The sequence below is a fragment of the Arthroderma uncinatum genome (genome assembly GCF_011692745.1).
Source record: "Arthroderma uncinatum strain CBS 119779 chromosome Unknown scaffold2, whole genome shotgun sequence".
NCBI lineage: Eukaryota > Fungi > Ascomycota > Eurotiomycetes > Onygenales > Arthrodermataceae > Arthroderma > Arthroderma uncinatum.
The window spans coordinates 6150680-6176963 of record NW_022983864.1 but is presented as its reverse complement, the minus strand read 5'-3'; the positions used below and the strand labels follow the sequence as shown (position 1 = coordinate 6176963).

The following is a 26284-nucleotide window of genomic DNA, read 5'->3' as shown; positions in this document are numbered from 1 at the left end:
TTAATAGATATATGCACTTCATAGTATCCGTAGAAGCTACCCGCGAGTACTCAGCGCAGCCAGGGCGGCTTTACTGTACGCTTTAGGTAGAGTGGCCGAGCGGTCCAAGGCGCTGTGTTCAGGTGACTAAGCCTACTTCGCAGTATCGAAAGATGCGTGGGTTCGAATCCCACCTCTATCACTTTTTGCTCCATCGACTTTTTTTTTACTTTACTTGTTTATTCCATACTCCTAATTATTGTTTTTGATGTGTATACTTCTTTGGTGTACTTCTTTGGTATACTGTAGGTCCTTGTTAATTTATGTGGGTGGGAAGATAGAAGATATACATTAAAATTAGTAGACGGCACAAATACATGGAGATAAGGAGCAGAGTATGGAAATCTAGGTAACCGGAGTGAAGGAATGGGAACAAATGGACATTGAAAGAGCAGGTTCCAAAGCTATCTATCGAGGGCTTGCGATTCACACTGATCATTATTAGCTGGAGCATACACGGTAGGCAAAGGTTTAAACACACCATTTGATAATATACACCTCGTTTCTTGAGGAGACTATGGTGGCTGCCGCTCTCGACGATGCCTCCGTCGCCAAAAACGAAGATGACGTCGGCATTCTGTACGGTGGCGAGGCGATGAGCGACAACCAGCACCGTCCTGCCCTTCGCCGTCCGCTCGATAGCGGCCTGCACCAGCTTCTCGGACTCGGAGTCCAGACTCGAGGTCGCCTCATCCAGCAAGAGCAGATGGGGGTTCCGTATCAGGGCCCGGGCTATGCATATACGCTGTTTTTGGCCGCCGCTCAGCTCCAGGCCCTTTTGGCCTACTTCGGTATCGTACCCTGCAAGGCATGTCAGTTGATTGTTGAGCTCAAGGATAGGAAAGAACTAACCTTCAGGAAGCGAGGTGATGAAGTCATGGATCTCTGCATCACGGCACACTTGCTGCACTTGCTCTGTGGTCACACTCTCTGGGTCTACCCCCAAGGTGACGTTGTCTCGGATAGAGCCTTGGAATACCGTTAGTTTCATCCCTCGCCATTAAGAGAGGCAATATGGGCAGTACCTTGATACAGGGTTGGTTCCTGAGATACCAACGACATGGTTCGACGGTAAGACTTCAAGTCAAGTGAGCTAAGCTCCGTACCGTTTATGCGAATGTGGCCTTCTTGGTAGCCATAAAACCTGGACCCTGTTAGCTATTATTACAAACGTAGATGAAGGAAACCACCTACCGCTCGAGAATCGAGATCACGGACGTCTTCCCGCAGCCTGGAATATGATTAGAACCCGAACCAACCCAAAAGCAACCGCAAACTGCTCACCTGAGGGGCCAACGAGGGCGGCGAACTGCCCCTTTCTGACCTAAGATAGATACCATTAGCCCTGGAACCAAGAATGTATGGGTGGATGGCTTACTGTAAAGGACAGGTCTTTGAACACCGGTACATCCCGCGATGGGTATTTGAAATCCACCGATTTAAACTCGATCTCTACTCCTCCCTCGCGCGGATCAAATACATCTTTATTATTGTCGTCATCTGGTCCCGGACGAATACTTAGAATCCGATTCGCAGCCGATGTTGCCTGTGCCAAATCTATACCGGTCACGTCAGTCTTAATCCTATGTGGCACAAGGTGAGAACATACTCGGGCTGACACTCCCAAAATGGCCTGCGGCTTGGCCACCCTGTACAACATTAGTAACAGTTAGATATTCATAGACCGTCTGGGATCGACGTACCAGAACCACCGCTATATATATCACGAAAAACTGTAAGACATCATACTCGTGTGTGCTCAGTAGCTGGCCACCATACCTAAGAAGAATCAGTCAATACATCCTAACCGGCCAGTTCGTGAGTAAGTCTCACCAGAAACATAGCGCCATGCAAGGGAGCTCCAGGCTGTCTGATGCGGCATATATAAGTGCGGCGACTCTCGCTTTAAGGAACGCAGACCGCACATGGTGCTGTAGCAAACCGGAATACCTCTCTATGATAGTATCCTCGAGAGTGAGAGACGAAACCGTTCGGAATGCCCCAATGGCTTCCGAGGCAAACTGGGAACTTTCTTCAAAAACCACAGCATTCATCTTGTCGAACTGAACCTCATATCGTACCCGAACGAACATGGCAATGATAATCAAGGGGAATGCAGAGAATATGGCGACAAGAGTCAACTTCCAGCCAAACGCAAATGATATGGCAATACACCCCAGCACATTAAAGACGGATATAAGTGGAAAGGCCATGGTTGGGCCAAGGAGTTCTTGAAGCTGTGTGGAATCAGCCGATATCCGCGAGGTCAGGGAGCCCGCAGAGTTTTCGTCCTTGTCAAAATATACTATAGGTTTCCGAACCATGCTGTCAAAATATTCCTGCCGGTATGTCGTTGAAATGTACTATGCAGGTTAGCCTAGGATCCAGGAATAATGAGGTGGGAACGTACGGTTGATATAGACATCGACATCCAACCTAGGATGAAGTAAAAAAAGGATACTGCCAGCGCAAGGACGAAAAACATCAAGGCCCAAAAGTTCGTTCGCTCTATGAGTCTGGATCCTGTGAGTTGGAACACCGTGATAAGTTGCGAGAACAGATAGCTCTGAATAGAATACGCAGCTATCCATACATGTTAGTTATTGTAAGCGGTAGGAGAAGGAGGAATACATACCTCCACATCCGGCAGCGCCAACGAGGACACCAGCGTACATGACCCAATACTTCCGTTGCTCCCATAATAACAGGCCCACCGAGTTGAGGAGCGACTGTTCTTTGTATGAATCCTCGGGAAGGCCCTGCTCGATGTCTGTGGCACCGGTAGCTACCGCAGACTTTGTTCTGGATATGGTTAAGTCAGCAGTCTCTTTCCCAGGCTCAATCTGCGAATCTTCCTTTTCATCTTCCATGTCCAGCTGCTGGTTGTGCACTAGGCTGTGATATAGGCCCTCCTTGGAAAGCAGTTCATCATGGGTTCCATATTCCACCGCGGCGCCCTTCCGCAGTACAATGATTTTGTCGGCCTTTTTGATGGTGGAGAGCCTGTGGGCAATAGTGATTGTGGTGCGGCCTTTGGACACTCGATCCAGGGCATCTTGAACAATGCGTTCACCACGCACGTCGATGGCACTCGTAGCTTCGTCGAGGATGAGGATCAGTGGCTTCTTTATGATGCTTCGAGCAATGGCAAGTCTCTGGCGCTGGCCGCCACTAAGCTTGATTCCGTTCTCGCCGATCATGGTATCGTAGGCCTATACAGTTAGCTATATCATACTGACTCGACAGGGTATCCGAATACCTCACCTCCGGTAGTTTATCAATAAACTCATCTGCAAAGGCTTCTTGACACGCCTCCTTAACTAGCTGCCTCTTCACCTCCTCACTCTCGTTCTCCCATCTGGACCCAATAAGACCGAAGGCGACATTTTTGAAAATAGAGGTGTTGAACGAGAACGGCTCCTGCTGGACAAAGCCAATCTGGGATCGCCACCACTTGAGGTCGAGCTCGTCGACGTTGTGCGGGCCGACCATGATTGATCCACTGTTTGGCTTAACAGTCCCTTCTTCAGACGCCTGTTTTTCATCTGAAGCCTGCTCTTTGTCAGTTTTGTCCGTTTTGTCCTTTTTGCCCTTTTTGTCCGTTTTTTCCGTGTTCTGAGGTTCCTCGGCCTCCTCTACTTGCTTCGAGATCTGATACCATCTTTCGAGCAACCCGATGATGGTACTTTTCCCGCAACCAGACGGGCCAACAAGGGCAGTAACCTTGCCCATTGGGAAAACAAGGGAGAGATTATCTAATATGGTCACATTGGCTCGAGTGGGGTAGGAGAAGGTGACATTATTGAATGTCAAATCTTCAAACTGGGAGATGTCGATGTCCTTGACGCCCGAGGTCTTCAACGGCGGCGCATCAATCACGGTGAAGTAACGTGCAGACGCGGAGATGGCTTTGGACAGTGCAATTATCGGGTTAGCAATAAAGGAGACAGCGGACACTACAATGATGACGGAGAAGATGACACTAGAAGCAACGTCAGTCGGAAGTTCTGGAATATCACACCAGGGAGACGCACGTTGAGACTGGGCCAGCACCGGAGACGTTTCCAGAAGTGTACTGCCTCACTCCGAACCAGAAGGTGAGAGCAAAGTTGCAGTACATGGCAAAGTTGGTAGGCCCCAGCTGAAATCCAACGACGGGCGAGAGCTGGAGCCCCTTGCGCCGGGCCTCGCTGATGTGCTGACCGTGTCGATCGATCAAACGCGACTCGGCACCACAGGCCACGACGGTTCTGATCGAGCTCAGGGTCTCACCAGCAACCGCAGTGGCCTTTTCACTGGCCCCCTCGACCGACTTGAACAGCTTGAGGTAGAAGGGGATGACCACGGAGTAGATGAGGAGGATGAAGAGCAGACAAGAGCTCGAGACGAGGGTCAGGGACCACGAGCGGGTGAAGGCGACTGCATATGCAGAAATGAAGAGGGCCACAGACTGGACGAGGACGGCAAGCCTGTCGGAGATCCCAGCCTGGATCAGATTGGACGACGCGGTGATGGTGTCCGTCGGCCGTCCAATTGGCATGGCATCGATGTAGCCGACCGGCTGGTTGAACAGAGCGCGAAGGTAGGCAAGCCGCAGGTTAGCTGATATGCGGATTCCAGTCGTACGGAGACAGAACTGCGGCAGGTTAGCGAATGCTGACGGCGTTGGCCTGGAGCTGGTACCATTGATATATAGCTAAGCACGAACTTGCCGATGAATAGGTACACGATGTACAGCCTGGAAGAAGTCAGATACACATCATTGATGCAAGAAGGGATCTGAACATACACATTCTTGTTGACGCTGCTCTTGAACTGCTCCCTGGTGACGGTCGTGTTGGGCAAGAAGTAGTCATTGAAGTCGGTGACAAGGGCGCCTGGAGGTCCATCAGCACAGCCATACATGCATAGATGATAGGGTATATACCAAAGACGATATTCATCAGCGGGAGGGCCTATGCAGCGTTAGACATGTATCGTATATCGTGAGCAGGCAGCAACATACGATGCCAGCTCCAGCCGAGCAAAAGAAGGCGAGCCCCATGAGGGAGAGATCGAGCTTGCTGCCATATGAGAATATTCGCTATACGTCGACGTCAGTATCTGCATCAATGTCCCGGCGTAGAGACTCACCCAGAGGTTGCCAAAGGGGGCCTTTTCCTCTTCTTTTTCCTTTTCCGTCGAAGCCTCCTCGGCCATATCTATCTGTATATATCTGTCTGTGTATGACTGTTTCTGTCTGTGTATGTCTGTGTATGTCTGTATCTCCTGTATATCTGTGTCCGTATATATACCTGTATATCTCCTGTATATATCTGTGTATGTATATATATCTGTATATCTTATATCGTGAATGTCATACGCGTCGGCCAAGGCGAGCTAGAGGACCTAACTAACTGTTCACGGCGAGTCTGCCTGGAGCTGATAGATCTTCCTCGCTGTCTGATCCCTGAACATCCCTGGACATCCCTGATACGAGCCATCGACGGGCTTCTCGGGCGCGAGTCATGGACTCCGAGGGCCCCGAGTTCGCCTCCAATCATCTTCTTCTGACAAAGGCTACTTTAACATCTTCAACAACCACTTAACTAACTCTTCCCTACCTTTAACCAGCCTTTAACTGCCTTTAGTACCTTTAGTACCTTTAACCAAAGCTTGACCCCTAACCAACCCTTAACTACCTTTAATTTCCTTTAACTACCCTTACCTACCTTTAACCAACCTTTAACTAGCTTAACCACCTTTAACTAAGTCTTTAACTACCTTTAACTAAGTCTTTAACTGGCCTTTAACTAAAGCTTTAACTAAGTCTTAACTAGCTTAACCACCTTCAACTAAGTATTTAACTAACCTCGGCTAGGCTCGGCGTCGGCGTCCGCCCCCGCCCGGGGAAGCTTCCACTCTCTATGCAACATCCTCCGGACACAACACGACTTACTGCCTGGATATACACACACACTGCTCAATGCTACAAGAGATGGCCGCCAGGATGACGCTCAAGAGGCTGCTGCCGCCCTCTGCCCGCGCCTTCTCGTCCTCCGCGTCCCGCAATGCCACCTGGGGCTTCATCGGGCTCGGCCAGATGGGTGAGTACGCTTCCTCGCCCGCCTCAATTGACCGGCTAACACGATGTCTCTGCAGGCTACCCCATGGCCAGGAACCTCCGCGCGAAGATCCCGGCGTCAGACACCCTCCTCATCTGCGACACCAACGCCGAGTCGACCAAGAAGTTCGTTGCTGAGACCGAGGGCAAGGTCGAGATCGCAGCTGGGCCCCGCGAGCTGGCCGAGAAGTCGGTACGCTGTCTGATAGATATATATATATATGTGCGTGTGTGTGTATGCTGACGGAGTAGGAAACCGTTGTGAGCAGCCTGCCTGAGCCCCAGCACGTCAAGAGTGTCTTCCACCTGATCCTGAAGGACGGCCTGCCCAAGCTGGGCCAGGAACGGCTCTTCGTCGACTGCTCGACCATCGACCCCAGCTCCTCGCGAGAGGTGGCCGCCGCGGTACAGTCCACCGGCGCCGGCCGCTTCGTCGACGCTCCCATGTCCGGCGGCGTCGTCGGCGCGACGGCGGGCACGCTGACCTTCATGCTGGGCGCGCCCGCAGACGTGCCCGGCCTCGTCGAGCGCGCAGAGAAGACGCTGCTCATGATGGGCAAGAAGGTCTGGCACCTCGGCGACCAGGGAGCAGGTCTCTCCGGCAAGCTCGCCAACAACTACCTCCTCGCCGTCGCCAACATCGCGACCGCCGAGGCCATGAACCTGGGCATCCGCTGGGGGCTGGAGCCCAAGGTGCTCGGCCAGATGATCAACTCGTCCACGGGCAGATGCTGGTCCAGCGAGGTGAACAACCCGGCGCCCGGCGTCATCGACGGCTCGCCCTCCTCGAGGGGGTACACCGGCGGATTCGGCGTCAGTCTCATGAAGAAGGACCTCCGGCTGGCCGTCGAGGCGGCCAGGGAGGCCGGCACCGCCCTCGAGCTCGCCGACAAGGTCCAGGAAGTGTACGATGCCACGGAGGAGACGCACCGCGGCAAGGACTTTTCTGTAGTCTATCAATATCTGACCGACAAGTCAAAGTAGAACTATCCTTTACAGTAAGAATAGATCGTATTCACTTACAATATTATATCGTCACTTACAGCATAAGAAATAGATTATATCGTCACTTACAGTATAAGACACATATTTATATTCATCATTTACAGTATAAGACACTTATAATATTCGTCACTATAGTAAGGGTTCCTGGTCAAGTCCCTCTTAAGTAACTGTTGCGTCATCTGGAGATAAATATTAGTAGAGCAACAACTCCTCAGCATCTCACCAGGAGCAACGCCCGACATGGCCTATATCGCCCCCATCCACAGTGCCAGCAGCATCCGGAATGCCCTCAAGGCCCAATTTATGAAGGCCGGCGAGGACTGCCTGGTCGTCGGGTCAGTTCAGCGCATCAACCGCCAGAGACAGACAGCTAACCAACGCGGCCAAACAACAGGAAATCGAACCGCCTCGAGATATACACCCAATCCCTCGACGGGCTGGTGCTGCGGCACTCCAAGGCCGTCTACGGCAAGATCACAGTCCTCCAGAAGCTCTACCGGCCAGATCCCGCGCAGACCGACCTGCTCTTCATCGGCACCGATCGATGCGCCTACTTTACGGCCAGCTGGGACGCGGACGCCAGCCAGCTGCGGACAGAGCGGAAATACATAGATCTCAGTGACAGCTCCTTGCGCGACGCTCAGAATGGCGACCGGTGCCTTATCGACCCGTCTCGCGGCTTTCTCACGCTGGAGGTCTACGAGGGCGTGGTTACGATCATCCCGCTGGCGTCAGAGATACACAGACGGCCCAAGGCTGCGGCGTCAGACCAGTTCGTCGGCTCGCTGGGTGAGCCGTTGCAGGTCAGGATAGAAGAGCTGCTTGTCCGGTCGTCTGCCTTTCTGGACCAGGAGGCCACGCAGACGCCGCGGATGGCCCTTCTATACGAAGACACCCAGGGCAAAGTGAAGCTGAAACTGCGAGACCTCAAATATACCCACGCCGTAGTGTCGGGGGACGGGGGCAACGCCGTCGAGCTCAAGGACGTCACCACGCTGTCAGACGAGCTGGATCTGGGTGCAAGCATTCTGATACCCGTTCCGAGACCGCTAGGTGAGGCTCCCACATACATATACTCATAGGCGAACATACAAGTCCAGGCTGACACGTCACGTAGGCGGCCTCTTGATCCTAGGCGAGTCGTCCATCAAATACGTCGATGTGTCCAGGAACGAGACCATCTCACGCCCGCTCGCCGAGTCGACCGTGTTCGTCGCCTGGGAGCAGGTTGACGGGCAACGATGGCTGCTGGCAGACGACTACGGCCGGCTGTTTTTCCTCATGCTGGTACTGGACGCGGACAACGCTGTCGAGACCTGGAAAGTGGACTTGCTGGGTGAGACCTCGCGTGCTACCGTGCTTGTCTATCTCGATGGCGGCGTGGTCTTCATCGGCTCCCACCAGGGCGACTCGCAGGTCATCCAGATCACCGAAGGCAAGTTTGAAGTCATCCAGACCATCTCGAACATTGCGCCCATCCTAGACTTCACCGTCATGGACATGGGTGACCGGTCAGGCGAGACCATGGAGTTTTCCTCAGGGCAGACACGCATAGTTACTGGGTCAGGCGCGTTTGGTGACGGCAGCCTCAGAAGCGTCCGTAGCGGCGTCGGCATCGAGGATCTCGGGGTCCTTGCGAATATGGAACACATTACAGACCTATGGGGTCTCCGAGTTACCTGCCCTGAGCCATTCTCGGATACACTCCTGGTCTCCTTCGTCAACGAGTCAAGAGTCTTCCACTTCTCTCCCAACGGAGACGTAGAAGAGAAGGAGGAGTTTTTGGGCTTGATATTTTCTCAGAGCACATTGCTCGCCGCCAACATCCCCAATAATCGGATGCTACAAGTCACTGAAAATGTGGCTCAAGTCATTGACTTGGACAGCGGAATGGTGACCTGGACATCATCCCACGAGGTTGCCATCACCTCAGCATCTACAAATGATGATTACCTTGTGCTGGTGTTGGGGGGAGTGGAGCTGATATGTGTCTCCCTTTTGACCTACGAGCAGGTAGGAAAGAAAAGCTTTGAAGCAGACAATCAGGTCTCTGGCATGACCATCCCAGCATCCCCTACCCAGGCTTGCATAGTCTGCCTCCCACAGTCAGCCGAGATTGTCATCCTCGACCTCCCCAGCCTGGAAGTGCGGAATAAGCAGACCCTAGGCGAGCCGGGCGATGCTATACCTCGCGCAGTCATAGTGGCGGAGATACTCTATAACCAACCGCCGACCTTGCTTGTTTCCATGGCGGATGGGACCGTTTTTTCATTCTGCTTCAATGTAGAAGATTTTACTATTTCCAGCCCTAGCAAAACCACCCTTGGCTCTGAGCAGCCTTCGTTTAAGAAACTCCCCCGAGGCAACGGCCAGTTCAACGTTTTTGCAACCTGCGACCATCCAAGTCTAATATACGCGTCAGAAGATAGAATCGTATATTCTGCGGTTGATTCTGACAGTGCGAGCCGGATATGCAGCCTCAATACCAGAGCGTACCCTCGCTCAATCGCACTATCCACCAAAAATGAGCTGAAGATTGCCATCGTGGACGAGGAGCGTACCACCCAGATCCACACGCTGCCAATGCATGCCACCGTGAGGAGGATAGCTTACTCTTCCATTGAGAAGGCATTCGGGCTGGGAACAGTAAAGCGAACAATTACCAACGGCGTCGAGTCAGTGAGCAGCGCGTTCATTCTGGCCGATGAAATCTTGTTCCGGCCATTGAGCACCTTTGATCTCAACCCTGACGAGTTAATTGAGAGCGTTATCCAATCTCAATTTGCCGACGGCGAGGATGAGGTTGGAAACGCACTATACAAAGACCTGTTCTTTGTTGGAACTGCTTATTTAGACGATGTAGGGAACGATAATGTCCGTGGCCGCATTCTAGTCTTTGAGGTGAACAAGTCCCGAGAGCTGTCCAAGCTGACTGAAATGCCTGTCTCGGGGGCGTGTCGTGCTCTTGCTCTTATGGAAAATAACATGCTGGTTGCTGCACTCGTCAAGACGGTCAGTATAAACCTCTTATCTATCTATCTATCTACTCCCTACTTGCTACGCTAAGCAATGCTTACTTCTCGGTTTAGGTCATTGTCTGCAAAATCAAACGTGACTCGTTCGGAGCTATTACGTTGGTAAAAGGCGCCTCATATCGAACATCCACGGCGCCCATCGACATAGCCGTGACGGATAATGTAATTGCGGTAGCCGACCTGATGAAGAGTGTTTCCCTTGTACAATACAACAAAGCCGAGGACGCCGCACAGGAGGACGAGCTCGAAGAAATGGCACGCCATTACCAGACACTCTGGACTACAGCCGTTGCTCCGATCGGGGAGGACGCCTACTTGGTAGGTGACGCGGAAGGGAATCTGATCGTTTTACATAGGAACCTGAGCGGCGTTACGGCGGCAGATAAAAAACGGCTGCAAGCTACTAGTGAAATCCGACTGGGCGAGATGGTCAATCGAATACACCCGGTATCCGTTCAGGCATTCCCCAACGCCGCAGTCACGGCACGAGCAATGCTGGCAACGGTATGTTAAGCGCCCATCAAACACACTGCATGTGCACAATCTAACTCTCTCTTTTTTAACCAGGTTGACGGGTCCATCTACCTGTTTGGCATGATTAACCCGGACTTCGTAGATCTGCTCATGAGACTTCAGGCAGCCATGGCCAGCATCACAGTAAGCCCGGGGGAGATACCGTTTACCAAGTACCGAGCATTTAGAACTACTGTGCGCCAGTCTGAAGAACCCTTTAGGTTCGTGGATGGAGAACTGATCGAAAAGTTCCTCGCATGCACGCCTGATGTACAAGAAGACATTGTCAGTCGGCTTGACGACACAAACGTCACCGTCGGCAGCTTAAAAGAGATGATTGAAGAGCTAAGGAGAATGCATTAGCACGGCTGGAGTTGGCGACGAGCAATCATGGATAGTATTGAGTCATGGCTATTTTGTTAGCGTACAGGCCTGTATCTTCCATGTATCCCAACACCGATTGAGCGCGTCAATATATCCCCTTCGCCGCTCTACGTTCGACTGGTAGTCAAATAGACCTCATTTGACGGCCATACTAGAGTATCCATTAAGGTGGTCCCCATTATAGCATAGACCAGCTGTCAGCTCGTCGGTTGCCCTCTAAGGATGTACGGTCTGGTTACCATGGTGAATGTTCTCCTATGACCGCTCGGCCAGCCTTGGTTTACCAAGACAGCCATCTCTTCGTGTGAAGACCCAGGTATCAGTGGGCGCCGCGGTTTGTAGAACTGTATCCGTAATGTAGACGAGATGTTTACTCCGGCATGTAGGTGTGTATTGGCATGTTGTAGTTTAGCCATATCGCAGAACTACCTATCCTTCGCGGTACGCTGCTCCCTTTCGGCTTCTAAGTGGTCGCCATACTCGCGCAGGATAGATTCGAGGCCTTCGTTACGCCTTGCCAGGAGCAGGACATCCGACGCGTTAATGGTCGAGCGGCCGGCATGGCTGACAAGTCAGTATATCAGTATCGGCCTCGCCATAGGGGATGGTAGACATGTTCTAGATATGAACGAAGCCTTCTACCCACTTTGCAAACATCTCTAGATCCTGGCCCACGGTCTCTATTTGATAGACGTTAGCCAGCAATCCAGGCCAGCCCCAGGACAAACGGGCCAACATCCTGATATATTCCGGCATACGCACCCAGCTGCGCCCAGGTAATCTCTACCAGCCCGGCTATGAATTGCGGCGTTACCTCTGTGTCGAAGAGGTCTGCGTGTTTGCGCGTCAGGTTGCCCAGCGTATACCAAAGCATCGCTTTCAATTGCTGTCAAGTGTTAGCCAGCCATTTCTCTGCAGCGAGACGTCCAGCTTACCTTTCTCGTCTCTGCATCATCGCCATCGGTCGCCATCTTGCTCGTCCTTGTATACACCTTTGCTGCTTCGACAACGCGTAAACAACTTAAGGTCGAGGACCGGAAAATCTAGATATCCCGGTGCTTTTCTTTTCTTTTGCGCCTTGCGAGGTTGGATGCCGACGAGCAAAAGGAAGTCTTGCGGGCAGACATCGCACTTATATGAAGCGATGTCCCACTGTCTCCATTGATCTTAGACACCGTCTCTCGCGTTCCCACGAATCGTACACATATCATACCTCCGAGCTGACCACCACCAGGAGCAGACAGGCATCTCGAGATATACTCCTCACCGCATCCTTCTCTACAGCGAGTTCTCGCGTAACTGCTCGATAGACTAACAATGTCGGGCATTCAATTGGCGGCACTGACGGACACGCTCCATACCTGGTATTCCAACCTCACCACCAACGTGTCTACGTCGGTCACAAACCTCACACTGAGAGACTATATCCGACTGGTCTGGATAATTGGTGGCTACTATTTCCTTCGACCCTACCTCGACAAGGGGTTCAAGAAGCTGCTTGACTCTGGTAATAAGAAAGCCGAGGCGGAAGAAGCGGCAGCAGAAGATGCCGCAGTCAGGGCTAAATTGTCTGCCAATGCTTTGAGGGACGGCGGCAACCTGGAGGAAAGCGAAGAAGAGGACGACGAGGGCGAATCTACGGGGGTGTCGAACTGGGGAAAGAGTGCAAGGAGGAAACAGCGGAATTTTATGAAGTTTCTTGAGCAGGAGGGCGAGAGAAAGCGGGCGGAGGATGACGATAAGGATATTGCAGATTTACTGGAAGATTAAGCGACAGTCTACAGTGACAGTGACAGTTGGAGTTGGACAGATTGCTACTATGCGCCTATCTACAATGCGTCTACGGATGTTTTCACCGAGTGTTTTACCATTACCTCCCATGGATGATATTGATCAACGCAGCTAGCCTAACCCAGCCATCTACCTTCTCCAGGACAAGTCTACCCATCCGCACCTATGATAGAGCGAACGATCCCTTCGCCCTGTCCCTCGCCCTGTTCTAGCTCTGTTCTAGCTCTGTTCTTCGCTGTTCTTCCGCCAGCACTTTGATATCACAGTTCGATATCACGTGATATGACATCACCCCTGAGAAAGGCCCATGGACGCCGTTGCTCTTTCTTTTCCGTCTTGCGAGTTCCATCGACGGAGGCGAATTTGCTGCATGTTGACGATTGAGAGAATAGAAGAAATGGAATCCGTTTAACCCTTGTTATTTTTCTCATCTTAAAAACTATTCCTGTTGGGGGGTAAGAGAGCATTCAATGACCCCCTAGCCGACTCTGTTTCAATCTATATGGGTTCTTTCTTCCACGATATACTCGGTCTTTAGTCTATCAACATGGCTGCGACCGGCCGAGCGATTCGCCTGGTGAATTTTGGCATCAGGCTGCTTCAGCTTTTCGCCTCTGTCATCATCTTCGCAATCTTTAGTTACTTCCTAGCAATCCGCGCAGCCCCTAACACGAATAGGTATGGTGAATGGCATAAGGCGGTTACCGGGATTTCCGGCGCCGCAACATTTTACACCCTTCTTGCCTCGGGCTTCACCCTCAGCATCGGAGGAGTTCCATTCTTCTCCTTTCTCGCGGTTATGCTTGACCTGTGCTTTGCCATCGGCTTCCTAGCCATCTGTATCATGACTCGGCACGGGGTACAGAGCTGCTCAGGCCGAGTGGAAACGCCAATAGGAGACGGCTATACCACCGTGCCAGGCGAAGCCCATGGTGAAAGATACCCTCCTAGGCGCGACGACCCTCATACTTACATGCCGGACCTAGCTACTGCTTGCAGATTAGAGAAAGTCGTCTTTATCGTATCCATCATCGGAGTGTTCGTCTAACCCTATGCTGTCATATAACACACCCTCATCTCACTGTCTAGAGCTATGAGCTAACGGTGTCGTGTTTCAGTTTCCTCTTCCTCTTAGCTATCCCTGCCCAGAGGAAATATACAAAGTACCACCAGCATACAAAGAACATCACCGGCAATGTCCCGGCAAAGCGCACTTCAACCAGATTTGGCAACCGTCTTTGGCCGTCGCGGACGTCCCAGGCACCAACAAAAGGCCTGACTGGAATCGAATACAGCAAAGGTAATACTTCTACTGGGGTTATTCCTCTGGAGAATAGACGGGATATAGACAAGGCTCCTGGTTACACCAGCATATCCCAGCCGCTCACGACGAATAGCAATGTCAATGCATACCCGGAACACAACTATCTACAGCCCGGCGGCCAAGGAAGGGGTAATAACCTGGCAGGATTTAACCCAAGTTACGAATATGGGAAAAGGGCGTACACTGTCGGCAGTCCTCAACCACCACTTTCCCCCACCTCTACCGAGAACACAAATCCTTGGAGATCGGATTATGCAGAGTACGCCTATGGCCAAAGTGGTACAGAATCTTACGAATACGCTCATGGCTATGGCAATACCTTGTATAAAAAGTGATGAAATGGCTGGACTTGCCCGTTTTTATTCTTCGGCGTCTAGGTTGCATTTTGGGCGTATTGGCAAATCAACTCTTGGGCTCGAAATTTGCTGGATTTTGGCTGTTTACGATAAGCCGTTAGTTCCACAGCTCTACACTGACGTTGTATATCTTGGTATTCCTAAAATGCATCTTTTTATCATTCTCTAGTGACAATTTATTGAACAAGGGATCAGCTAAACGCAAGAAAATTCTTCACTGGCCAAAATAAACAGGCTTGTGCACTCCCCATAAGCATACTCTTATGATTCTCATCTCCCCACAGCTCTATGAGCATGGCCGCTAGTCATATGCTAATTTTGAACTGGTAGCTGCCACTTTGGTTGTTTGAATGGAATTATTCAAACACTGAAACTTGCCTACAACGGGTCCTATTTTAATATATCCCAGCACTGGGCCAGAACATAAGAAAAATGAGTTCTCAGACTCGCATCTTATAGCTCCCGGAACACACGATGTGCTATTGCCTGACTCCGCTGGTAGAGCAGTCGGATAAAGGGGTGGTTGTGAAGATCTGGTGGTGGTTCGACGACGGCACACTTTGGTACCGCTTCTCACAGCGGTTGGTGAAGACGCTGACTTTGATGCAACGCCCTGCGTACTGCTAGTTGTACTTGAGGGGCAAACGCATGACGGCGATCCTTCAGTTGCTGCAGTCGTCGTCGAGGGTGGCTCTGGTCCTGGCTGCGATGACGATTGAGGCTGAGGCTGGGGTTGAGAAGTAGGTCCAGGCGATGGCTGAGAGGGTGGCACTGGTACTTCAAATTTGCCAGAACAGGTATACCCCTTTTCTGAAGAGCCCTTCGATCCAGAGCCGTATTCGACAGATTCCCCAGGAAAGGGGAACACAGGATCCTTGCCGGGGTCTGTCTTGCACGCAGGTGGATGGTTAATGTTTGCCAGAAATATATTCGGAAGCTCCTGGAGTGCTGCTCCTTGGGCAGATTGAGCTAATTTGTTGTTGCCAGCTGGACTCGACCCTGAAATTGTTACGTGAGCGCAGTTCATATACATCTCACGGTTCCCAAGGCGGTTGAACCATGTCCAAGCAAGCAGGGCATTCCCACTCGGTGCGGTGCTAGGGATGGTGAACTTGTATTGCTTGGATAACGGACAACTTCCAATAAATGATTTTATAACTTTGAAGGTCTGCCCGGAGTCGTAGGACAAGGATATCTGACATGATCCGCCGCCGTGTGATGCACCTCCAGCTATCTCGATGGAATATTCCCCGCCGGCTTTGTATTGCGCTGTTGGGCTGAATGGATCCTTGTGATATCCTTTACAAGGGTAATCCGAGCCATCTGGACGTAAAGGAGACGTATACGAATAGTCTTTGTTGGTATTTTGCTTGTTCAGGGGGCTTCGAATCGGGAATGGGTTTGCCAACTGCATATGGCCATCGACAGCATGGCAGATGTAGGCAAGTAAAACATGTAACATGACGAAGAGCTTCATCGTTATCACTCTAGGAGAGGAGATATTGTTGAAAAGGGCCTGTATCTGATATCAGTTGCTCGTGAAAAGAAATTATGTTGCAGAGGTGGGTTTGGAGAAGGAATTTCAATTTCATAGCATTTAAATATCTATTAGCCGCTGCAGAATTGAATAGAATTCCCCACGCTGCAGTCACATTAAGAATCACGGTGAAAGATCAATATCAAGCTAGTCAAATCTAAGAGCTTAGAAGAAGGGGGATTAAAGGAAAGACAGAATAGGTGGCAATCTCATTCATCGCGTTAAGTCCAAATTATTACAACAGGTATTATTATTACATACTCCTAAGTGAATTGAAAATGGGTTCCAGCCGTCAATCTCCCTCTCCATTGGGTGGCTAATTTTTATACTCCTTCTTTCCACGACCGTTCCGTTCATTCTTTTCTGGCCCGTCCTGTTTGACCGGCTTGCGTCGAATATACGTCTCCCTGATAGGGCAGCCCTCGTTGTTCAGCACATCCCATTCTCCGATCGGATGGTCTTTAGGTAACCTCCGGACTCCCCTACCACCGCCGCCTAGGATGAGATTTCCAGGCCTATAGTCATCGCGGGCTTGAAGCCGATGTATAGCACTCACATGGATCTGTGCATCATCAGGAATATCGCGGACTTCGCCTCGTGGCAACGGCCAACGAATTGGCTGCCAGGAGCCATCTGATTGAAGATCCATACGCCTGAAGGGAAGATATTCCATAAGTGACCATAGGGTCACCGAGAGTTTGGGCACGCCCATGTTATAGGACAAGCAATCATGTAGTTGTCCCTGGGTGCTGGAGAGATGAAGAGCAGCCCGGAAGGATTCAGATGCAGTCACCTTTCTGTTGGGATCTTGAATCTCGTCGGCATTCAGGTTGCTATCAAACAGCCCCGATGCGCAAACAGTCTTTCTCTGGAGCTCCTCGTTATCCGTAAACTGGAAAGATGACCGTTGGACCGGCGAGACGTCTCCGGCATACATCTCGTCACATTCAAACTGTTTCAGCGCACGCCGGCTGAACCGCAGGCCTGCCTTCTGCGCCTCGTAGACCATCCAAACCAGAGGTGCATGACTGAGCTGCCAAAGCTCGCCTGGAGCAAGCTCCCAGCCGCCGCCGATGTCTGCATGTCCGCCGGGGAACCAGACCTCCTGGATATCTTGCTCCTCGCCGTTGAGTCCTTCAAGGCCAGGTGCCAGCATCGATATTTTGGAATGGCAACTTTCCACAATAGATATATTATCATCTGCATGCAAACCTGCCGGCACTGACAGGCCAGGCATTCCAGAGGTGCTAGGACACGGGGAGGGCGGCCTGTATTTCTCCTGGCGTCGTGGTTTGGAAGATATCTCAGGGGTTTGGGTCTTCCCGTTTGTTCCCCCTTTTGTCACTCCGTTCTGTTCGGCGCCGTTGGACTGCTTCTCGCCCTCGGGACTGTTAACAACCACGCTGGGTATATCATTCCGGCGTTTACCAGGAAGCCACTTGCGGAAGTCCCATTTACGTGGATGGGTATGGGGTTTATGACGAGGATGATGGTGATGGTGGTGATTTTCTTTATAGTTCCTCATCTGAGATATCAGGTCCTGTCGGAACTTGGCCCGTCTCTCGTCAATACCGACGGCATGTCTTATAACTCTGGCCGAAGTCTTCGCGGTGTAGGGGAACTTGCTTCTCTGCATCCAGGCCGACTCAAACCTCGGGACGCTGTTCACAGTGTCGAATATGCCAATAAATCGAACGGGATGCACCGGCCGGCTAAAGGTTTCACGAAACGCCTTCATATAGCTATACATTGCTAGCTTCTCATCTTGATATTCGTCGCCACGGCCATCCCTCTGCTGCCATTTGGCATAGTTTTTCCAGGCAAACCGCACCAATTCCTCATTCCCGGTTGTCAGGAGACCGACATAGTCGAGCATCTCCGCGAGAAATCGTGCAATGTACGCGCCTCTACTAAAGCCGAAGAAATACATGTTATCCCCCGGCGTGTAGTATCGCATCAGAAATCGATACCCAGCCATGACATGGTCAGCAAACGACGAGCCAACGGCTGAATCCTTTGCTTTGGAGCATGCAGATTTTACCCTCGAGAAGAATCCCTTGTTCGAGAAAGTTGCAGAGGATACATATGTCCCTATCCCCGGCTGGTAATAGTGAAACTGATCTCCCTGGCTGCTATCCAACATCTGGGGAGGAAGGTGTTAGTTCCTGACTTTATCTGATACGACGATTGATGGTATATTCGACGGTTGCAGCACTGACTCGGAAGATTTTGAGGACATTGGAGTCCGCCTCTGTGCCTGAAAATTTATTTCCTGTGCCATCGAAGCAGAGAACTAGAGTCTTGGGCTTCGTTAAGGGCCCGGCAGTCGCCATGTCGAACCAAGACCATTCACTTTGCGCGATACTCCTTGGAGACAGTTGTGTGAACAGGATTTATACCGTTACTTCTTGCGGGAAACGGGGTTGGAAAGCAATTATATGAGTCTGCAATGACAGCTAAAAAGGGCCGCCCCTTGGGATGGCTGAATGGATGGATGGAAGGGATGAAGTAGCACAGATGGTGTTCACTGGCAAACCATATCCGTATATCTCTGGGGGAATATTCCTTTTCTACGAATACCGTCATCAACATCATGGATGGACGGATACTAGTGCAAAGATCGAGCTGCACCCGAAATTTATATACGAAACGGAGGTCTTTTCCACCCTCCTGGCCGACTGAGGACCTCGCAGACCGTCACATAGAGAAGCAAGCAGGTTTCGGGGAATGGACTTTGTAGTTCCATGGCTCTTCAACTGCCCGCTAGAGTATATCGCCGTGGGGATCACTGTCGTTTGGACCTCGCCTTCGGTATATGATCAGCCATGAGTGATGGGAGAACGCGAAGGGTTACTCAGGGTGTGCATCGTTAGTGGCCCTGAAGCCAGCCAGCCTCAATGTGGGCTCCCGGTGCAAACTAGAGACAAGAAACGCATGGCCATTCGCTGGCTGTACGATCGCCAGTCAATATCAAAATCGGTGCTGGGATGTCGAAGCGAGGGTGAAGTTCAGCTTTGGATCTGTTTGGCTGCTCGCTGCCTTTTTGCCTTTCCTCCACACGGCCATATCACAGCCAAAGCCACTCTCCACGGCCGGATGTCAATCTATAAAATCACGAGAAAAGTTCCACAGCAACAAGATGAACATCGCACAGGAGATGCACGCTCGATTGAGTTGTGCACCCTGGACGACCATTCCCATTCGCCTGGACGTCTCCGCAGTTGATGGAGTTTTCCCTCAGGGATGTTTAGAGCTGACATTTCAGCCTTAACCTACGCCATGGACTCGTATCCACGGAGCAGGAGATGCCCTGCTACCCGCAGGAATGCAAGCTCCTCATTGGGCTAGTCGGCGTTGCTTCTAGGAATCCCGTCAGCCTTCGGTTCTCTGCCATGCGTATGTCTTTTATTGGGGGTACCAGGGCTTGGTGTCTGTCACGAAGTTGCTCGATGGGATTGACCAACCACAACCTCTCGAGTGCGCCAGACGGGGTCTGCCAGAATGGCTAGTCTGGCGAAACTGGTATGCTCTTGTGTAGCATCCATGCCACCCAATTTTTGGGATCTCTGGGCGAGCAATGAACGGCTGGGGGCATCCTAGATTCTGCATAAACGAAAACTCAATGGTGGCCTGACTCCACCGAGTCTTCGTGGCTGCAATTGGATCAATTGGATATGGGCTGATAGCCCCAAGGGAGGAAGTGAGCTGTTGCTGCTCCGTGTCGTGCGGGACCAATGCTCGCCATCTCCCGAAGCATCCAGTCATGTTCCTCGGATTACTCCAGACACAGGCTGGGCCAATACAGAATACACAAGCTATCCTTCAGGATGCGGGTGGGTCGGCTATATCTTGAGGAATACTCCCCTCTCAGCTAGGACAGTGGCTCACGGTACTCCGTACGGTCTACTATTTACATACCCTTCCTTTTTTGACGGAACAGCTCCGTTTCCGTGGATAATAGCAGATACTGCCCCAAGGGTTCTCCTTATAACCAACGGGTATCCCACATCACTTGGAATATAGGCACACTCGGCGTACCGTTTTGTTCTACTAAGAAGGATCTAGTACCAACGCCCAATATGGCTGGGGGCACTACAAATGGTGTCAACGGCGTTACAAATGGCGCCCGTGAAGCTACAAACGGAGTTACCAACGGGGTCACGAATGGAGTTACGAATGGAGCTACGAATGGTGTCAACGGAGTCACGAATGGGATAACGAATGGACAAAAGGCGAAGGACAAGGGCCCCTCCAACAAAAGCAGTGCTCCTCCAGCTAAGAGGGGTGACGTCGAAAGCACATTTGCAAAATACGCCCAATTGATCCATGCTTCCAGGCGTCCTCTTCCAACACAGTCCGGAGATGGATCCTACCTCAAAGAAGATACACAGTATACAACCACTTTTCAAGACCTGAGAACAATGGGGTTCAAGGGAATCTCTACATTGTTGGCAGTGAGGAAGCAGAAGAAGAGCGGGAAGCTCGACAATGACAGAGAGTACCATATGGAGCGTGTCATTCAGGTAGGCGATCTTGAGATGTCATTACCTTCAAGTGAGGGAGAAGCTTACATCTGCTATCTAGCTTGTTGCTGGCCTGCCGCCAAATTCTAAAATGCGCAAAGACTTGACAAACACTTTCGTGAAGGGGCTCTGGGATTCCATTCTCCACCCACCACCATCGTATGATACTTGTTCCAGCAATGCAGTTTTCCAATCGATGCTGATTTTTATATTTTAGGTACCTCGGTGACGAGTTCAGGTATCGTAGCGCAGATGGTTCCAACAACAACCCAATCCTGCCTCGCCTTGGAGCAGCGGGTACGCCCTATGCGCGCTCTATAGTTCCCGAGTCGATTCAGCTAGGAGCTCTGCCCGACCCAGGACTCATCTTCGACAGCATTTTCGCCCGCGAGAAGTTTAAGCCCCATCCGAACGGAGTCTCCAGTATATTCTTCAATTGGGCTTCCTTGATCATCCACGGTGAGTTTATATGGTCTTTCAGAGTATACTATCCGCGAAAGTATTAACGTGCCCAAGATCTGTTCCAAACCGACTACCGGAATCCTCACATATCCGAGACCTCGTCATACCTTGATTTATCCATCCTGTACGGAGACAACCAGGAGGACCAGAATAAGGTGCGGACGTTTAAAGATGGAAAACTGAAGCCTGACTGCTACTCCGAGCCGCGACTACTTGCCTTCCCCCCGGCGTGCAGCGTTATTCTCATCATGTTGAACAGGTATGCAGTTTCCCTCAACTATTTTGAACCATAATTTCTGACCTGGTGTATTGTAGATTCCACAATTACGCTGTAGAGCAGCTCGCCAACATCAACGAAGGTGGCCGATTTGCGAAGCCCAGAAGCGGACTTAGCCCCGAAGCGACTGAAAAAGCCTGGGCTAAATATGATAATGATTTGTTCCAGACTGGACGACTGTAAGTTGGCCCCCCCAAAGCCACCATACGTGGATGCACGCCTAACAGAAAGTAGGGTTACGTGTGGCCTATACATCAACATCACCCTCTATGACTACGTGCGCACCATTGTCAACTTAACCCGAAGCAATACTACATGGAGTCTGGTTCGTTATAAGCAGTCTAAACCTAGTTGAATATAACAGGACAGTATTGACCGATTTTCTACAGGATCCACGCGTGGGAATGCGTGAGGGTGCTACCCCTGAAGCCGCCGCTAGCGGCATTGGCAACCAGGTGTCCATGGAATTTAACCTGGCCTATCGCTGGCATTCTTGCATTGGTGCCGGTGACGAGGAATGGACGAACCAAAGCTATCAGAAGATATTTGGAAAGGCTGGCGAAGACCTGTCCACCCTTGAGCTCGTCCACGGACTTGGAAAATGGCAGGCAGACATGCCAGATGATCCTGCTGAGAGAACCTTTGCGGACCTCAAGCGAAAGCCTGATGGAACCTTTGACGATGGGGAACTCATGCAAATTATGACGGAAGCAATTGAGGAAGTCGCTGGTAAGTCTCAATCTAATTTACTTTATTCTACATGCTCTCCAGGCCCCTTTGCTAAGTAGTTCAACAGGATCTTTCGGGCCCAAGAATGTTCCCAAAGCACTTCGTGGCGTTGAGATTCTCGGGATGCAAACCGCCCGCAAATGGGGCTGCGCTTCTCTTAACGAATTCCGTAAATTCTTTGGCTTACAGGAGTACAAGACGTTTGAGGAGATCAACTCTGACCCAGAGATTTCGGAAGCCCTTCGTCACCTTTATGAGCACCCCGATCATGTTGAGCTATACCCCGGAATTGTTGCAGAAGAGCCAAAGGTTCCTATGGTTCCTGGTGCTGGTATTTGCCCAACTTATACGATCTCTCGGGCTATTTTGTCTGACGCAGTCGTGTTGGTGCGAGGAGACAGGTTCTACACGGTATGATCTCGGCGATCCGCCGCTTCAGGGGCTCTATTTTAGTTTTGCTTGCTAATTATACATCATCACAGGTGGACTACCATGCGAAGAATCTCACCAACTGGGGATTCGCTGAGACCCATTATGATCTCAACGTCAACCAGGGCTGTATGTTCTACAAACTGATGCTCAGGGCATTCCCCAACCATGTGAAGTCCGATTCGATCTACGCCCATTACCCGATGACCATCCCAAGTGTAAACAAGAAGATCTTCAAAGATTTGGGCAGACATGATGATTTCTCCTGGGACCGACCATCATTTATCCCGCCTCGTGTCAACATCACCTCATACATTGGCGCGAAGACTATCTTGGAGAACTCCAAGGACTTCCGTGTGACTTGGGGTGAAGCAACTGGTTTCCTGTTCGGAAAGGGGGGATTGGACTTTATGCTTTCTGGAGACTCCTCGTTCCACACGCAGCAACGTAAGACTATGGGCAAGGCGCTCTACCATAACGAGTGGAAGAAACATATCAAGGAGTTCTATGAGGACATTACCTTGAAGCTTCTGAGGCAAAAGTCTTGCAAGATTGCAGGCATCAATCAGGTTGATATCACAAGAGAGTAAGTTCAAACCACATAAGCTGAGCCACGTACTTAGTGATAGCTTTGAGGCATTGACCTGGTGAAACTAACATGGAAATATAGTGTTGGTAACCTCGCACACGTACACTTTGCGTCCAACATCTTTGGTCTACCACTGAAGACTGAGGAAAACCCCAAGGGCGTCTATACTGAACATGAACTATTCATGATCATGTGCCTGATCTTTACCACGATCTTCTTCGATCTAGATCCCGCCAAATCGTTCCCGCTCAGACAAGCATCCAGAGCTGTCGCCCAGCAACTCGGCCAGATCATGGAAGGCTACGTCAAGTCCGTCAAGGCAACCGGCTTCATTTCCGGCTTCATGGACCGCTTCCGTGAGAACAAGACTGCACTGGCTGACTATGGAATTCATATGATCCGACGTCTCCTTGACGCCGGACTCAGCGTCGAGCAGGTAACCTGGTCCCAGGTTATGCCAACTGCTGGAGCTATGATCCCTAACCAGGCGCAAGTGGTAAGCTTATCATTAAGTCAGATTCATGTTGTGCAACGTATGCTTATCAATATGTTTTTAGTTCACTCAAATCATTGATTTCTATCTCTCCGAGGAGGGCAAGGTCCACCTGCCAGAGATCAACCGCTGGGCTAAGGAGACCTCTGAAGAAGCCGACGAGAAGCTGCTCCATTACTGCATGGAGGGCATTAGATTGAACGGTACCTTTGGCTCTTACCGCGAGTCAACGGCCGCCTTGAACATTGACGACGATGGCCGCGACGTTTCAGTTAAACCTGGAGACAAGGTTTTCGTCAGCTTCGTAAGTTTTCTGGCCTGACTTCTAACATGACATATATCTAACGCTAGACATAGGTCGGAGCTGCTCGTGATCCCAAGATATTCCCCTCACCGCATGAGGTTCGCCTTGACCGACCCCTTGATTCGTACATCCATTACGGTGAAGGCCCGCACACTTGTCTTGGAAAGGATGCCAACATGATTGCACTTACATCCATGTTGCGTGTCGTCGGCCGATTGGAAAACCTCCGACGAGCTCCAGGACCCCAGGGTGAACTAAAGAAGATATCTCGCCCCGGCGGTTTCTACATCTACATGCGTGAGGACCAGGGTGGCTACTTTGTCTTCCCCATGAGTGAGTGTTCCAGTTTTGACCCTATAATTGCTCGAGGATTCATGCTTACGCTTTACTTTCTTCACAGCCTTCAAAGTCCATTACGATGGTGAACTCCCGGCCCCGAGGCCAAGAAACTAGGAACTACTCCTAGATATTGGCGGGGATTAGTTGGGTAATAATTTTGCACCGCGATGATACAGGTTGTATGTCCGCAAGATGTCTGGATATTCCAAGTGTTTTGGTTTCCTTTGTACTGTACTTGATACCCGCTGTATCGTTTTCTCACCACCTATATATATAGGTATTAATTAATTAATCTAGTACTCTCATCAAAGTCTTTCTTGTGCTGTTATGTAGAATAGAGATATTCTATTACGAATCTAGCTATCTCCATGAAAAGCCTACATTAAGGGCATTTGTCAGAGCAGCCCTCGCTGGACTCTGAAAGCGCAGTCTAGAGCCGGCCAGCTGTGACACCATGAATGCGACATTTCCATATGGCCTGACGTCCAAAGCTGATGGCCAGATCACCCCACGCTCACAGACGCCCACAGGGGTAAATCGCCAGGGAGGAGGATATACTTCATACTGGCCAAGGCGTGGATCATCTTGGGCTGGGGCTTGCATGAGTCCAAGCGACACGGGTTATTTACTTAGAACTCTTCATATGCTACCTGTCCAATGTTATTTATAGGCGGCCACTAGTCTGATATTCAAGCGTACAGCTAAGATCATAAATTCCAGCAAGAGAAACATACGAGTAGAGCGTTAATGTCGGCCGCACCACAGGGAGGAAGCAATACTCACTGTCTGATGGCCTGCGATCACAGGAAAGCGAATACCTGTTGTTACGGAGACAAGGATATCACTGACCATTTGGAAAGGGAGGACACTGAATGTTTAGAAGCAGCAAGCTAGGATGGCTCTAGGGTCAGCCCAGGGTAAATGGTAAATCGTGACCCCAGGATGGCTGCAGAGTCCGAGTGTCAGAATAGACCCCAGTAGAGAGATTAACATGCTACAACATGCTCCAACATGCATCGTGCCGTTCTCGCCTCCTCGCCTCCTCCTCTTGTTGCCTTGTCGTCTTGTCCGCCTCTTCATCGTCTTCCTCGTCTTTTCTGTCTTTTCTTCTTCTTTTCCCTCTTTTGGCTTTTATACTCACGTGATATTTACTCTTAGTCAGCATCTTCCTTCAAGAAACATCGCGAGGTCGAAGATGAAGACGAAGATGAAGATATTCAGCTTGAGCCAGGTTGGGGACAGCAATTGCGAGTTAACGCGTCCCTAGAAGCTCCCGAGGACGACTGCTGGCCAAGGATGCTCCAAACGCCGACGCAAAGGGCAGACTAGACATTGGTTTTCTCATCAGGGGCTGCCACCATGCCGCCCAAAGCCATCAAGGGAGAATATATCGAGACGGTGAGGCTGCTACCCTGTGTTTCCCACTCTAGGACAGTGCTAAATGTCGATATGGCAGGATACCGGGAACAAAGTGTCCCGCCGCAACCAGGTACACGGCACCCAGCATATCATCCTGGGCGGGAAAACAGTTATCCAGGCGGACGTCTGTATACGCGGCGACCTCTACCGCCAGCAATCTTCGTCCTCCGCAGCAGCAGCAGCTAGCACCGCTGGCGCTGCCGGATCCAAAGCAGCCGCAAACCCCAACACTCCCTCAATCGCCGTGACGATCGGTCGGTACACCTATCTATCTCGCTCATGCCTTCTACGGCCCCCGTCCCGCCTCCATCGCGGCGTGCACTCGTACTACCCGCTCAAGATGGGCGACCATGTGTTTGTCGGGGAGAGCTCGGTGGTTGAAGCTGCGACAGTGGGCAATCACGTCCACATTGGCCGTGATGTCGTTATCGGATCGATGGCCATATTAAAGGACAACGTGGTGGTGCTGGACGGAGCGGTTGTCCCCGCCGGAATGGTCGTGCCTAGCTGGTCTGTCGTTGGCGGTGCGCCGGCGAGAGTAGTAGGCGAGGTCGGCGAGGGATACGGCGTTGAAGGCGCGGAGGGTGGAATGGCGAGGGAGAGATACAGGCTCGTTGGCCGGTAGCATCGTCG

At 51.1% G+C, this 26284-nt stretch overlaps 9 protein-coding genes across 9 annotated transcripts; 6 read left to right on the top strand and 3 right to left on the bottom strand.

Annotated features, from left to right (window-relative positions):
* Nucleotides 1–443: 443 nt before the first annotated feature.
* GIQ15_03773 (multidrug resistance protein 2) lies at nucleotides 444–5083 on the bottom strand (the record flags this gene model as incomplete). The annotated part of the gene is made up of 18 exons (XM_033551190.1): nucleotides 444–470; nucleotides 521–840; nucleotides 892–1008; nucleotides 1065–1183; nucleotides 1234–1270; nucleotides 1324–1363; nucleotides 1418–1596; nucleotides 1649–1688; nucleotides 1743–1818; nucleotides 1873–2402; nucleotides 2450–2622; nucleotides 2675–3251; nucleotides 3304–4021; nucleotides 4074–4675; nucleotides 4723–4777; nucleotides 4829–4916; nucleotides 4967–4994; nucleotides 5045–5083. 18 exons carry the CDS (start codon nucleotides 5081–5083, stop codon nucleotides 444–446), a joined length of 3765 nt encoding a protein of 1254 aa, XP_033408351.1.
* Nucleotides 5084–6004: 921 nt separating this feature from the next.
* Nucleotides 6005–7126, top strand: GIQ15_03772 (3-hydroxyisobutyrate dehydrogenase; the record flags this gene model as incomplete). Its single annotated transcript, XM_033551189.1, has 3 exons — nucleotides 6005–6125; nucleotides 6181–6268; nucleotides 6412–7126. 3 exons carry the CDS (start codon nucleotides 6005–6007, stop codon nucleotides 7124–7126), a joined length of 924 nt encoding a protein of 307 aa, XP_033408350.1.
* Nucleotides 7127–7387: 261 nt separating this feature from the next.
* On the top strand, nucleotides 7388–11058 carry GIQ15_03771 (DNA damage-binding protein 1a; the record flags this gene model as incomplete). Its single annotated transcript, XM_033551188.1, has 5 exons — nucleotides 7388–7482; nucleotides 7542–8200; nucleotides 8265–10159; nucleotides 10237–10686; nucleotides 10750–11058. The coding sequence occupies 5 exons, from the start codon at nucleotides 7388–7390 to the stop codon at nucleotides 11056–11058; spliced, it is 3408 nt and encodes a 1135-aa protein (XP_033408349.1).
* A 446-nt stretch (nucleotides 11059–11504) lies between these two features.
* On the bottom strand, nucleotides 11505–12050 carry GIQ15_03770 (uncharacterized protein; the record flags this gene model as incomplete). The annotated part of the gene is made up of 4 exons (XM_033551187.1): nucleotides 11505–11643; nucleotides 11726–11759; nucleotides 11842–11965; nucleotides 12015–12050. The coding sequence occupies 4 exons, from the start codon at nucleotides 12048–12050 to the stop codon at nucleotides 11505–11507; spliced, it is 333 nt and encodes a 110-aa protein (XP_033408348.1).
* Nucleotides 12051–12396: 346 nt separating this feature from the next.
* GIQ15_03769 (uncharacterized protein) lies at nucleotides 12397–12849 on the top strand (the record flags this gene model as incomplete). The annotated part of the gene is made up of 1 exon (XM_033551186.1): nucleotides 12397–12849. The coding sequence occupies one exon, from the start codon at nucleotides 12397–12399 to the stop codon at nucleotides 12847–12849; it is 453 nt and encodes a 150-aa protein (XP_033408347.1).
* Nucleotides 12850–13417: 568 nt separating this feature from the next.
* Nucleotides 13418–14529, top strand: GIQ15_03768 (uncharacterized protein; the record flags this gene model as incomplete). The annotated part of the gene is made up of 2 exons (XM_033551185.1): nucleotides 13418–13908; nucleotides 13989–14529. The coding sequence occupies 2 exons, from the start codon at nucleotides 13418–13420 to the stop codon at nucleotides 14527–14529; spliced, it is 1032 nt and encodes a 343-aa protein (XP_033408346.1).
* Nucleotides 14530–16403: 1874 nt separating this feature from the next.
* On the bottom strand, nucleotides 16404–18230 carry GIQ15_03767 (uncharacterized protein; the record flags this gene model as incomplete). Its single annotated transcript, XM_033551184.1, has 1 exon — nucleotides 16404–18230. One exon carries the CDS (start codon nucleotides 18228–18230, stop codon nucleotides 16404–16406), a length of 1827 nt encoding a protein of 608 aa, XP_033408345.1.
* Nucleotides 18231–20166: 1936 nt separating this feature from the next.
* On the top strand, nucleotides 20167–24346 carry GIQ15_03766 (linoleate diol synthase; the record flags this gene model as incomplete). The annotated part of the gene is made up of 13 exons (XM_033551183.1): nucleotides 20167–20610; nucleotides 20672–20769; nucleotides 20828–21069; nucleotides 21127–21331; nucleotides 21388–21528; nucleotides 21584–21674; nucleotides 21739–22078; nucleotides 22146–22489; nucleotides 22561–23093; nucleotides 23178–23592; nucleotides 23654–23893; nucleotides 23947–24226; nucleotides 24294–24346. 13 exons carry the CDS (start codon nucleotides 20167–20169, stop codon nucleotides 24344–24346), a joined length of 3426 nt encoding a protein of 1141 aa, XP_033408344.1.
* Nucleotides 24347–25591: 1245 nt separating this feature from the next.
* Nucleotides 25592–26276, top strand: GIQ15_03765 (dynactin subunit 5; the record flags this gene model as incomplete). The annotated part of the gene is made up of 2 exons (XM_033551182.1): nucleotides 25592–25630; nucleotides 25689–26276. The coding sequence occupies 2 exons, from the start codon at nucleotides 25592–25594 to the stop codon at nucleotides 26274–26276; spliced, it is 627 nt and encodes a 208-aa protein (XP_033408343.1).
* Between the last annotated feature and the right edge of the window lie 8 nt (nucleotides 26277–26284).